We start from the raw sequence: 14242 nt of genomic DNA, 5'->3' as shown, positions 1-14242 counted from the left end.
CTGCTCTCTCTCTTTTTTTTTTATATAAAATGATGTAAAAATTTTTACAACGATTCGATAATCTCTTTGAAAAACGACGAAGATGTAACGAACGATCGACGGACGGACGGATGGATGGATGGATGGATGGATGGATTGAAAACGAAGCAACCAAGCAAACGATGAAACCACGATCGATAAAAACAGTTCACTCTTCGTATAAACGGCAATCGTCGTACGTCTCGTTTGCAAGTTAAACCATGCGCATCGCATTATCGGTTTTAACGATATTTTACCTACGTTTATCTAACATCTTTACATCATTTCAAACAAATTTGTATAGTTGTTTTTACTATTAAAACTCATTCATATAACCAAAATTATCTTTCCTAATTTTTTGTATTACGCCATTTTGATATTTTCCTCTAAAGTATATTATATTCGAATTGATTATTTTATTATTATTGTTGTTATTAAGTTAAGATTAATTATTTTGAATATAAATTGAGATATAATAAAATATATTATTTTGTTGAGAAATCAATTTGAGATATTTGATTGGTATTCTTTCGATTATTATTATATCAATTAAGAATCTACATTTTATTACAGAGTTAAGATTAAATTCTTATTTATAATGAAACAGAATTAACAGAATTATTTATAATATTTTATTCTGTCCATTAAATTTATTTAATATTACAATTATTGCGACTATTTAGAAAATGCCAATATAAATTTTCGTACTTTTTCAAATATTATAATACTTATTGAATTGTAAATTTTATTGTATCAAAGTTGAGATAAATTTTGTTTGAAAATAAAATACAATAAAAATTGTTTGCAATAAAATTCCTGTTTGACGTTAAACAATGGCGTAATACGTTTCACCGTTAAACATTCCCCATCGGTTCGTTGAATAAAAATTTGTATTTAAAATATTCGTGCGAATTATTTAATGCAACCTTTGCTGTAAATAAAATACAATTCCCTAATAAAATACACGCGCACATACACGCAGACAATTTTTCACGGTAGCTAATCGTTGTTCTATCATAAAAGACTCGTTATTTAACGAACTATACGAAGAATGTTTGCGATGTCGACGAGGTAATAGCCATTAGTCGGTAAACTCTAGATAGATGAAAGAAAACCTTTGGTATTTTTAATTAAAGACAAGATGGTTAGATAATTTTGTCGAACAACTCGAAAGTATTTCCTTTCTCCTTGTTTTTCTTTATTCTCATCGCGATAAAATATTTATAAGCGAACCTGAACCTAACGAGAAAACAATTAACTTTGACTTATGACTAATTGTACATTTTCCATACAAATGAAAAAAAAAGAAAAAGAACTCTAAAAGTAAAATTTTGATATTTACAAAATTCCCATAAATCAAACTTCATGTTTAATCATCCGAGGAAAATGATTACGAAAGAACCAAAGAATAATAAAAATATTACATCTTGCTTGAACGAGCAACAAACGATTTTCAACGTAAATAAATTTGCGTGAAAGAAATAAAATAATACATTCCCGAAAATATTTCATCTTAATTCAAACGAACGATAAATAAACATATTTTCAAACGTAACCAAAAAAATATTCAAAGATAATTTCTTTGAAAAAAGAACAATATCACATCCAATAATTCCATCTCGAACAGATCACGATTATGCGATACGAAAGATATCTACAAATTAATCAAAATTTAATATTACATTGGAATAAAAAAAAAAAAATAAAACACAAAGTACAGAAGTATTGTCAAACAAACAATTTCTTTACGAAAGAAAGAAATTTTCCAAAAATTTCGATTAAACGAAATACGATCGTAAAACGAATGTAAATGAATCGAACGTAAAACCACCCCCCTCCTCCTTCAAAAATAATTTCTTCCTGTAGAAAATATATTTAATAAAAAAAAGAAAAAAAGAAAATAAATAAAAATTCATGGAATAGATGATTCACGTAAGAGAAAACGAATCCCCGATTTGAAAAGGACGTTGAAAGAGACCTTTAACGTCTTCACTCGAATAGTATAGGTATAGCCTACATAAAGAGAAAGAGAGAAAGATATAGCCTTTAGGATCATATAGAAAGTAAGGAGAGGGGGGAAAGCAGAAGGAAAAAAAGGGAGGGTAAATCGACGAGACTCTCAAACGATCGGGACTCCAACGTAAATCGATCTCTGACTTGATTTTTCCCTCTCTCTCTCTCTCTCTCTTTCTATATAGTAAGGTTAAGTCTGATGAACGAAGAACGAGAGGGGAAAAAAGAAACACGTAGAGAGAGAGAGAGAGGGTTGAGGGTTGGCAAGGGGGAGGAAAAAAAGAAGAGGAAAGAGATAAGAATACCGCGTAAGTATAGAGAGCGTAATAATCAGAAGTAAATTGCGAATACGTGAGGCTACCGTGTTGGTGGAAGGGCCTGAGGCCCCCTTTCGTGGATATACCTGTGTGTCCGTCTGTCCGTCCGTCCGTCCGTTCGTTCGTCTGTCTGCCTGTCTGTCTGTCCGTCTGTCTTTCTTTTACTACGTAAGAAAAGAACAGAGAAAGATAGAACGAAATAAAGAGAGTAAGAGAGAGAGAGAGAGATTTATACTTACATACATAAAGAAAAAGATAAGCGTGTGTAGGAAGGAGAATGCCTAACTTACCGGTAATCTAATTTGAATCCCGAGGCCTCGGCTGGGTAATGGAACACGTATCGAATAATATTACGAGCGATTCGATTCGATATCATTTGTAATTCAGACTCTGAGAGACCGCAACCTAAGGAAAGGGGTTAGGGAAAGAAAGAGAGAGAGAGAAAAGGGGGCGAAGGGGAGGAAAAAGGTTAAAATAAAGAAAGAGATAGATAGATGGGATAGATAGAAAGGGACATGATTCGTGTGATCACACGCGCCGTGTGAACGGCTCGTATTAACGCGTATTTTCGTCCCGTTGAAATCAAATATGGAATAGTCGAAAAGGGCCTCGCAAAAAATATTTCTATTCCGAGGGAAGATTCGAGATTTCCTATCGGCGCATTAAATCGTTCCCTTCATTTTAATCTCGGTTCTTTGTTTTATTGTTTTGTAATATTTGTTATTCGATATTATTTGGTTGTTTAATGTTAAATTTGATAAACGTTAATTGAATAGGATGAATCTAATGAAATAAAATTACGATCTAATTGATACACTGTCGTCCGGAAATTTAAGTACGTGTAATTTGCATTACACCATGGAACTTTCTAAAATGATTATTGTAACAATTTGGAAACTAGAAAATTGCTAAAATTAATTAAACGTGTTAAATAAATATATGGAAAAAGATGTGATTAATTTGACGAGTAAAACTTTTTGCCACGATTAAGAAATGCTTAACCAAATTTTTCTAGAGTATATTTCAACAAATTTCTATTTAAAAAAAAAAGAAAAAGGAAATATAAAGTATTTGGGAAACATAATTTGCAATAATTTAAAATTATTTTTATAAACGGCGAGTATATACGTGTAACCAAACTTTCTGTTGGTTGTGTGCTATAAGTGTGGGAATGAATTTATGCGAATGTATTGGTAAGATCAGGATTACTGAAAAATCACCGAGTTTCACTGGTAAATGAGTTAGGTAGGAAGTCTCGTGTGTGTCTCGAAGAGAAGGCAGGTGTTTCACTCTGGGCGGTTCACATACGCGCGAAGCTTATGCATTCGAGAAGTCGTTTTATGTGTTACCACCACCGGAGATTCATCGTATAAGAATTCATCGTGATAGTGATTTATTACTTTTATACGCAAATGCGAAATGATTTGGTTAATGTTCTTAATGTCTTCGAGTTTCACCGTTACATACGTTTTTGTTCTTTAGCGTAGTAATGGTGCAAATTTTTTATATATATAGGTTTCTATATTTTCATCATAGAATCGTCTAAACTATACTTATCCCTCACGAAAATATCTTATCGACGTTTAGATTTAAATATATTGACAGATACATACGTTTATACCCACGTAATAATACTCAATAATTCACATAAATTAATGCACGAATATTTAAACAAAAATTTGATGAATTATAACATTGATTTACAAGAATTATAAATTAACATATCTAAAAAGTTACTTTTCCTTTCTCTTATTATAAAAATAAAGTACTATTTACAGTTATGTAATAATACTCAATAATTCTCACACTATAACCCATAGATACGTAAGAAAAGAAAAAAACAATTGTATAAAACACGAAATTGAAAAAGAAAAATCCTAAATCTGGAATACTTCAAAAACTTCATTATCTTATTACTTCTATTTCTCTTACAATAAGAACAAAAAATTATTAATATTAATTATGCAATAATATCAAATATTTACCATAGATTAATATACGAAAAAAAAATTCTATAAACAAGGAAATGAATATACCCAATAATAATAAATTTGGCTAAATCGAAAAGTTTCTTTTTTCCTTAATATTTAATTCTTCTCATTCTTTTCATTTTTCTTACCATAAGAATAAGGTACAATTAAAGACACACAGGCATGGCGATATTTCGTGCATAAATATCAGGGCTATTAAGTTGTATCGACCGTGACAGGTAAGCCCGCTAATAACAATGTACGTTCGCTCATAAAACATCGCGAAGGCCTTATTTCAAGTACAACGTTCTTTCCGACACACACACACACACACATACAGAATGAGAAAGATAGAAAGAAAGAAAGAAATAAAGACAGAACAGAAAAAGAAAGAACGAGAGTGTAAAACATACGTTTGTGTGTGTGTTGTATGAGTTCTACAGCCACCGTCGTGGTTCTCTTAGTACTGTTTATTCCGGACGATACTATTGAATTCAATCATTTTTATACACTTTCCCGGCCTCTCACGTGCGGTCGAGCAGCTTTACCTGCGGGTTCAAAGCGTCGACGTTGATGATCCTTTAAGAACATTGAAGCAGGTACGAGCATCAATTAGAGCTGTTGCATAACGTGAGAATATATCCTCTCATCTTTCTCTTTCTATTTTCTTTCTATTCTTTCTTCTCTTTGTTATTTATTCTTTTTTTCTTTATTTTTATTTTTATTATCTCCTCTCTCTCTATCTTTATCTCCTTCTTTCCATTCTTTATATCGTTAACATTAATTATTATCAAATTATTATACAAACGAATATCTTTTTCACATCAATGATTAACAACAATGATTAAAGTAATCTTATCGTTCATATATGTTTCTATTTATTATTTTCTATTAATAAATCTTCTCTTTGTATTATATATTTTTGTATTTTAATTAAATTTATTTAGTATATATTTCGTTTCATCTCAATGGTTAATGTGTGTTAATATTTTTCAAGCATAAATTGTAATTAGAAAATTTTTATAATAGTTCAAATTTCATATAGGATAAATAGTAATATTTTATTTTTTATATATTTTAATCATATAAATAACTATATATATATATTACGCCATATAAATGACAATCTAATAAATACTATAAAAAATTTCTCATTATTAATATCCTCTTAGAAAAAAATTCTAACAAAATACATAATCTTATTTCCCCCTCTTTCGATAACATTCGTTTATTCGCCATTTTGTTTCTCCTACCTTCTCCAACCCTCCCCCTTTCCCCCGACCAACACAATTTCCCTTCTTCTTCTCCTCCAAATTCACAAAAAACGCGAGGATCAAAGAAAACTGATGGTGGTGGTGGTGGTGGTGGTAGAACGTTCATTTGGTAACTTAAAAGGGTACGAAAATTATCCTTTGTCAACATTTTTTCGCGTATTACTTATATTGTATTTTTGAAAAAGTTAGCGTCAGCGCAGCGTTTTCTTCTGTATCACGCTATATGCAAATGAAACATATGCTCTTTCGCGCCGGATCCACGTAATAAATTACTCTCTTGTATAGGTAGGCCTAAAATTATACGCGTACTGGACCGGCACGCACGCGTGCGCGCGCGCGCGCGCGCGAACTACTGATTACGCTTCGATGTGTGTTCGTGTGCCGATGCGATTCATTCTCTTCCTCTCTCTCTCTCTCTCTCTCTCTTCCTATCATTCTTTTTTTATTTCTGTGTCTCCACCCTTATGTTATATTACACGTTTCTCTTTTTTCACTCCCTTTTTTCATTTTGTCCGAGACATAATACTCGGCCTTTTTTAGGGTTACTCTTGAAAATAGTATTTTCGTCAAAGAAGAAGAAAAAGAAGAAGGAGAGGAGGACAAAGTTTTTGAAAGAAAGATTTCGCCACTTCTCGTCATAAATAAAAAAGAATCGAATAAAAATACACAAAAAATGCACAAAATTTATGGCATCGTGGAAACGAACTAATTTTACGTTTTTCTTCCATGTCAAACACTCTCTCTCTCTGCTATTCTTTTCTTTTTCTTTTCTTTAATAAAATAATATATCGATGAAAGCATGAGTATGTGTGTGAGAGATGACATATCTTTGAAACGCGAAGAAGGACCATTACGATTGGGTGGAAAATATTTATAATTCTATTCCTGCTATCTTTTTTGAAAGATGCAACGAAATGCTACAAAGAAATTTCTTAACTACTAATCGTTCGATTTTCTATCTCTATCTTTCTCTATCTTTCTTAGGAAAACGTATTACGTAATTCGATACTGATGAAAAGATCCGAATAGATCACGACTGTTTCACGACTTTCACCGAAGACGTAAATTAATTTTACGTTTCAAATTACAAGCTTACTGTAATACGATGATTGTATTTAAAGGTATACAAACAAAAGACCTAAATTAAATAGATTGAAAGTGTAGTTGCATAAATATTCGTCTTAAATACATATTTGTTAACACACAAAATATTTATAATACGAATTTAAATTATTTATTAAATAATTCATTCAAATTCTTTTCTTATATTTGTGCTAAACGATAAACAGAATATTATTATACGACACACTTAATATTGTCGCAATTAATTTAAACACACACACACACATGATTTATATTTAATTATGAAACATTAATGTTACTGCACTTCATTAGAACTTTTTTATTAACTTTTTTATTTTTAGATTTACTGACAATCATTTCTAACGTGTTTCGTGAAAAGAATTCTTTTCTTTTTTTTGTTTTAAGTTTTTCATAAATCATCATAAATTTTCCTTCAATCTCCTTACTGTCCATTCATTTTTTTTCTTTCAAATGAAAAAAAAGAAAAAAAAAGAAAAAATAGGAGATATAAAAAGAAGATAGTCATTGTTAAATAATTTGGAGAAACTTTGTGTAAATATCGATAAAATACCTACAAGAATATGGTCCTAAAATCGGCAGAATCCTTTGAACTTTTCGGGGCCTCGAAATCAACCTGTATTTTCATTTTCTCTCTTTCCTCGCCCCTACCCGAACAAATAATACACAGGCAGCACACATACACACATACACACACACACACATAAGCACAAATCTCTTCTTTTTCCGTCCGTTTTTTGCTCCTCAACAAGTTGCTAGGATTTTGGCTCATTCACAAAAAACACATTAAATTCTAGTGAACATTTTATTGTTAAAGAAACTTCTTTTTTTCTTTTTTTCTTTTTTAAGAAAACTGCAATGAATCTTGTCGATAAATGATGACCAATTTTAGTTTGTCAAATTATGATTTTTACTCTTAGGAAAGATTGAATTTTATGAGACCTCACAAAAGACTGGTGTCGGCAAGTGTCAAGGATACAAACCTAACTTAAACTCACAAGGAAAAAAAGATCATAAGGATTACCTTTACCAAGCCTAACCTCTTAATTTTATTTTTTTATTACTTCGGGTAAATTCATTATAGAAACTTTAAAAAAAAAAAAAAAGAAAACCTTTTTTCGGTACAATAAACGAACAGAAATGTAAGAAGTAACCAGATATTTACAGAAGAAGACGATTTTATTAATCTCAGCAGAACACAATCCTTAGATTTCACCGCTTTTCTCAAAGATCAGACAAAGTTCGCTTCTTCAAAAGAAAAATCTTCCACAAACGTTTGCCGAAATATTCAAAATTCTGTCTTAAACCGTTGCACGGTTGTATGATATGTTGAAAATTAAATTGAACACCAACAAATTCTCGAAATTAATATTGATACGTATAACTAGCTCGTAGGAAGCTCAGACAAAGTTCGCTTCTTCAAAAAAAAAATCTTTCACAAACGTTTGCCGAAATATTCAAAATTCTGTCTTAAACCGTTGCACGGTTGTATGATATGTTGAAAATTAAATTGAACACCAACAAATTCTTGAAATTAATATTGGTACGTATAACTAGCTCGTAGGAAGTGTCACTTTAAATTGATATTGAGATCAATATTGTAGCTAATGGAGTATAGAAACTATCATTAAACATCGATAGATTTATACTAAGCGATATCGATATATACTGTTCGACCATTAATACTAGCATGTAAACGTAATCGTGTATTTGTCCCTGGTGTGCAATCGATCGTCATGACAATCCTCCTAGCTTGCCAACTATGAGATTAATACTTCCATGATGTTTGGTTTATATGTGCATGTATGTGTGCATATATGTGAGAACCTAATTGTATCTGCAATATTGTATACACACATATACACGTGTAAATTGTAACAATGGTTCATTGGGATAAAATTGTCCAAATTCTGGGAACGAAAATCCCAAAGAGAAAATGTGTCACCGTAATAAAACTAATAAATAGAATCAATACGAATAAGAAGAAGAAAAATATCTACGTTACTTTATTGAAACCGGTCAGATATCCTACACTACAAACACATTTATTAAATTGCTCAGCTAATATTACTACTCAGCTTTGAAACGTGCTTCTGTAATACGTTAGAAATCTTTTACAAAAAAAAAAAAAAAGGAAATATGTATTCGAATATAACCAATGAAAATGATCTTCGACTGAATATTTTTTATCATTATTCATATCTGCGATCTGATAATTATGTTTAATAATATTATTCAACACATTTCTTCTTTTAAAAAATAATTTTCTATATTTTATATATATATTTTTTATTTGATTTTTATTAAGCGTAATAATTATAGAAATATGAATAAACTAATACATGTTTCTGTAAGATTGCGTTAAAAGAGATCGACAAGCATCTTATCGATTATTCCATCTAACAAAAATAAGTAAAAAGAACGAAATTTTTAATATCTCACCTACTTGTTTCAGAAACAAGTTATATAAAGATAAACATTTGTATGCATTTACGAATAAATACTTTTATACATATGTGTGTGTGTGTGTGTGTGTGTCACGTATACATGAATATAAAAATAAACGAATACGAATATAGTTATTCGAGTTGTCAACGATTTTTACGGGAGTGATATACAACAGTAGCATAAGAGAGCGTGTAACTCATAAACCTAAATTCGTCGGTAAGCATCGACTTTCGAACATAATCGCTTCGATTCAAACTACCGATCGATACTCTTATTTCTTTCTTTCTTTCTTTCTTTCTTTCTTCCTTCCTTTTTTTTCTTTCGTTTTTCCTTTTATTTTCTTCTCGTATTTTTTTTTCTTTTATTTTTCAAACGACCGTAACACTCAACGACAAGATTAAATACACGTTTTCACCTTGTTTCGATTCCTACGACACGATCTCGCAATCTGAACTCGTGATATGCGTGTTAAGCTCGTGCGAAACTATCTCGCAGACAGTTTTGACTAGTACTTTATTACTTTTAAACCCGTTCCTCCTTTCTTTTATTTTTTCTTATCGAAGCGCATAAATTCAATAATTTAAAAAGAACAAAAAAAAAATGACACATTCCTAATCGTATTTGAATATTCATAAAGAGAGAACAATCGTAATTAAAATTTCGATACGAACGGAGACAATTGAATGATATCAAATATTCTTTCTACTCTGATATCTTTTTTTTTATTATTTTTTTATCTTATTCTTTTCAAAAAAAAAAAAAAAAAAAAAATTCTCGGACTCGATTCTAATAATTCGTCAAATTTCTATGGTTTCCTCCTCTTTCTGTTTTTTTATTTTTTTTTTCTTTCTTTCTTTCTTTTTTCCTTTTCACTAGGTTCGTGTAAACGGTCGTCGACAGATGTTAGCTGAGCTCGGTAAATGAAGAAGAGAGGAGATACCTCTCATCGAGATCGATTAAAGCGTAATTAGGTCGCTAGTAGGATCGTCACGGTCCAAAAGGCGGGAAAATCCTTTATTTCTGATACGCCGGAAAGCGATCGTAAAATTTCTAACCTTTAATTTGACCAACTCGATCACTCGATCACTATGAAATGAAATATCATCCAATTACGAATCTTCAATTCCGTGTTTTTTCGAACGAGGACTGACTACGACTCAACGTCCATCCCCACCATAATAATCAGAAAATAGAAGAAAAAGAAAATCCTCATAAAAAAAAAGACCAACCAAAAAACAAAACAAATCTCGAAGAAGTGAATAGAAGAGAAAAATTTAAACGCGATCGCAATAAAAATTAAATCTTACAATCATAAACATATGTATGACATATTCCAGTTCGACTTATTATTTTTAGTTTTACTTTATTGAGAAAAAAAAACAAAAGAAAAAAGAAAAAAAAATACAAAACTGCTCTATAAAAGGACCTTTTTTTTCCTTTTTCTACAAATTTTCACGAATTTTTCCTATTAGTCACCTTTTACGACAAGCAGGGATAACTGTGGGAATATTCTTACTCCGGTCCCACAAAGAGTTCCTGTTATTATTATTATTATTATTATTACTAAAAGTAAATCTCATCTGTAAATGATATATTTTTTCCTGAAACGAAAAGAGAAAACAAATTTCCGTAATCTGTTATTTCTATTTGCAGAAAAATCGAACTAACTAATATCACCATTATTATATTATCATTACTATTATTATTATTATTATTATTATAATGAATGGTTGTGCGATGTTAATTTTTTATTCCGTCAGAAACATATGAGATTGATGAGAAATGGTATCACAAATAATTGATCCAAATGAAATGAAATGAAAAAAAAAAAAAAAAAAGAAAAGTTCAATGTGAAATGTAAGTGAAGAAAGCGTCAATAATCGTTGCACCGCCGATTAAACAATAAAATGCAAAATCTTCCTGCGAGACGTTTTGTTGAAAACGTTTGAGAAAAAGGGGACCGCACGCACGCACGCGCACTGACACCTACGGCGAGGAGAACATCAATCAAAATTAAGGCCCGTATTCATAGATCGATGCTCGAGATCTTGCTACACACGAACGAACGAACGAACGAACGAAAGCCAGACTTCCTCTTTACAACGTGTTCTTTCTAACTCACTAAGAGATATTTCTTCTAACATAAGTATTATACTAACTTACTTAGTTACTAATACACTTGTACACGGTTAACTCTCGTTTATTCATAAGAAGTTCTATTTTCTTCATTTACCGTGCCCTTTAATTAATCTAACGAACGATAATCACAAAGTGTTGAACAAATTATTGAAGCGTAAATTTGTTTAAATTTATATATATATATAAAAGAAAAATATAATCTAAGATTAGAACAGTTAAACATATCGCGTCTTAATATATTTGTAATGTAATATAATACTTCCTTACTTATTGTGTCTTATATTTTTTATTTTTTTATTTTTTACGAGCATAAAACTGACGTAACGTTTAACATTGTTCACGTATATTACATCACGAATACGTGACGAATAAATTATGGTAAGTAATGATGGACGAGAAGATCTCTAAGCGTTTTTTTTTCATAATCGAAACTATGTAAACGATACGTACGTGTGACATTTATTTCCACGCCTATTAGAATAAAATGTATCGATAAAATAAAAAAATATCTTCTCTCTCTCCCTCTCTCTCTCTCTCTCTCTCGTTCTTTCTTACGAGAACGATTAAGTATCGTACGAGAAGAAACGTATAATAAATATAATAACATATTTAGCTACCTCTCTATCTATCTGCGAGTTCGACTATTTCTCCTACTCTAACAAGAAAGAGAGAGAGAGAGAGAAGGAGATAAGTTACATAAAGCAAAAGATATACGCACGTCGTTTCCCTTAGCTCGGTTAATTAAGTGCTCCCGATGCAATTACGAGTTAACATCCTTCCGAGAAAAACTGCCGTGAGCAGAAACGTTGCCGAAGCGTGGACTAAACTCAATTAGAATAGTATTCTCTTTCCAAAAGTTAAAACAAAAAAAGAATGTAAAAGAAAGAAAGACGCAATGAATGAATGAATGAATGAATGAATGAACGAACGAACCAAGAAACAGTAGAATACAAAAAAATTGGCGCGGGTGAGATACGAGAGTAAAAATAACCTAATGGAATATATTAGATGAAACACATAAAGAAAATTAAATGAAAATATAAAACTAAAAAAATAAAATTCTCTTACCTTGACTATGTTCACCAGCGTCGAAAGTTTTGCTCGTCATTTGGAAGAGAGCGTCCAAAGGACTACCCTGGCCAGTACTTCTCTTTCCATTCTGCCCAGTTTGCGAGTTTCCGTGTTGCTGGGAACTCTTTTTCTTGAATTGCTGTTGCTGTTGTTGTTGCTGTTGTTGTAAAGCCGCAGCATGTAGTCCGGGATGAACGGCGTGGTGTCGTGCCGCGTGGTGATGGTGATGATGGTGATGGTGGTGGTGATGAGCGAGAGGATCGGGACTACCTGAATCGGAAACGGAACTTCTGCCGGATGAGGACGAACTACTGAGAGGTGGTTCGCTTATTGTACTCGACATAGACGCCAATGACATGCCCATCAGAGACAAATCTCTGCTACTGGAATTTGTCGAATGATTGTGATGGTGTAAATGATGATGATGTAGATGATGTTGAAGATGCTGTTGTTGTTGCTGTTGTTGTTGTTGTTGTTGTTGTTGCTGCTGTTGATGATGATGATGAAGATGTTGACGATGACCGATCGTAGAATCGACCGTGTCCCAGGGTCTAACGATCTTCGCTTTAGGTCTGTGAGATAAAATATCGAGAATACTGAAAGATTTAACACCGCGTTCGTTGCTGTCCCGATCTCTATCCTCTTCCTCGTCCGAGTGTTGCATTTGAACCATTTGCAGTCGTTTTAGTGGTTTAAAGTAATCGTCCGTAGCACCGGCTGTAGCCGAAGTACCGTTGCTACTAGTTCTACTCTCCAATTCCTCTTCGTCCTCTTCTAAATCCTCATCCTCTCTCAATGTCGTTACGGAATCACCACCACTACTCTCGTGAGTCCTTATCGAACTCCTTCCGTTAGACGTTCTATAATCGCTATTCCTCGACGAATAATTGTCTTCACTGTCCATAGTCGAATCCGTTCGACTGTATCCTACTCTCCTAGGACTCAATCGTTCGACGTAATCCTCCCTGGAGGATATCAATCTATCCTCGCTTTCCGTCGAAGATGCGACTACGACCAACGGTAATGGGCTTGGACAACCGACCGAAATTACGTCCTCGTCGTCCTGAACTTCACTCCCACGACACGGTGAACCTCTGCAAGGTGTCCGTCGGTGGCCGGGCGAGCCAACCAAACAGGCGGCCGTCGTCCCGCTGGAAGACACGGTCGTTGACGGGGACATCGTATACGATTCCGTCATCTCCGTCGTGCACATGATTTTTCACGATCCTTACTTTAATATGTCTCTTTAATGTTTTTCCTTTTTCTCTTTTCGAAGCTTCTTCTTTTCAACGCAAGCGATACTCGTGCTTTATCTTTTCAAATTTCATTGACACAATACAACACAATTCGTTGAAAACACACAGCACACCTAACAGTCCCGTTCACGTTAAATCCCCAACTCATGAATTCGCGATCGTTCCCGATCCTTCGAGGAACGGTGCGCGATTTTAGTTCAAATTCTAAGTCTCATATCGCGCGCACTATTCGTGTCATCCAAACACTATTAGTTTATCTTCATATTTTGCCATTTAAAAATACTTTCACTGATCACTTCTCATCGCTTCTCTTATCGTTATCATGAAAAACAGAAAGATCAATTTTTGTCTTACCTCATAGATCTATCTTATCTTCAAACGTTCACAGTTAATTCGTCTTTGAATCTCAATATCACACCGAACTATCCTCACGATCATGAAAAGACGAAAAACAATAATCGTAGAATATTATAAAACGTATCTTTAACGTAGTACAATTTCTTCGTCGAAGATACTTCGACGAGAAAGGTGTTAACAGCCGGCTCCTCCATGAATAGAAACACGTGTCCAGGTATACAATGTCTTCTTGAGAATCCCAACGATATACAACGATATACACTATGTAATAAGTATAT

At 32.6% G+C, this 14242-nt stretch overlaps 1 protein-coding gene across 1 annotated transcript in view; it reads right to left on the bottom strand.

Moving 5' to 3' along the window:
* Window positions 1-13570, bottom strand: part of LOC122514612 (alpha-protein kinase 1-like) — a 59662-nt gene extending 46092 nt beyond the window's left edge. Inside the window, exon 1 of the mRNA XM_043631543.1 lies at window positions 12349-13570. Within this exon, the coding sequence (XP_043487478.1) occupies window positions 12349-13564 (1216 nt within the window). The 5' untranslated portion in view covers window positions 13565-13570. The remainder of the gene's footprint in view (window positions 1-12348) is intronic.
* Between the last annotated feature and the right edge of the window lie 672 nt (window positions 13571-14242).

This window comes from Polistes fuscatus, unplaced genomic scaffold (assembly GCF_010416935.1).
Source record: "Polistes fuscatus isolate 324 unplaced genomic scaffold, CU_Pfus_HIC Scaffold15, whole genome shotgun sequence".
Lineage (NCBI taxonomy): Eukaryota > Metazoa > Arthropoda > Insecta > Hymenoptera > Vespidae > Polistes > Polistes fuscatus.
The sequence above is the reverse complement of the archived record's forward strand: the minus strand, read 5'-3'. Positions and strand labels throughout refer to the sequence as shown.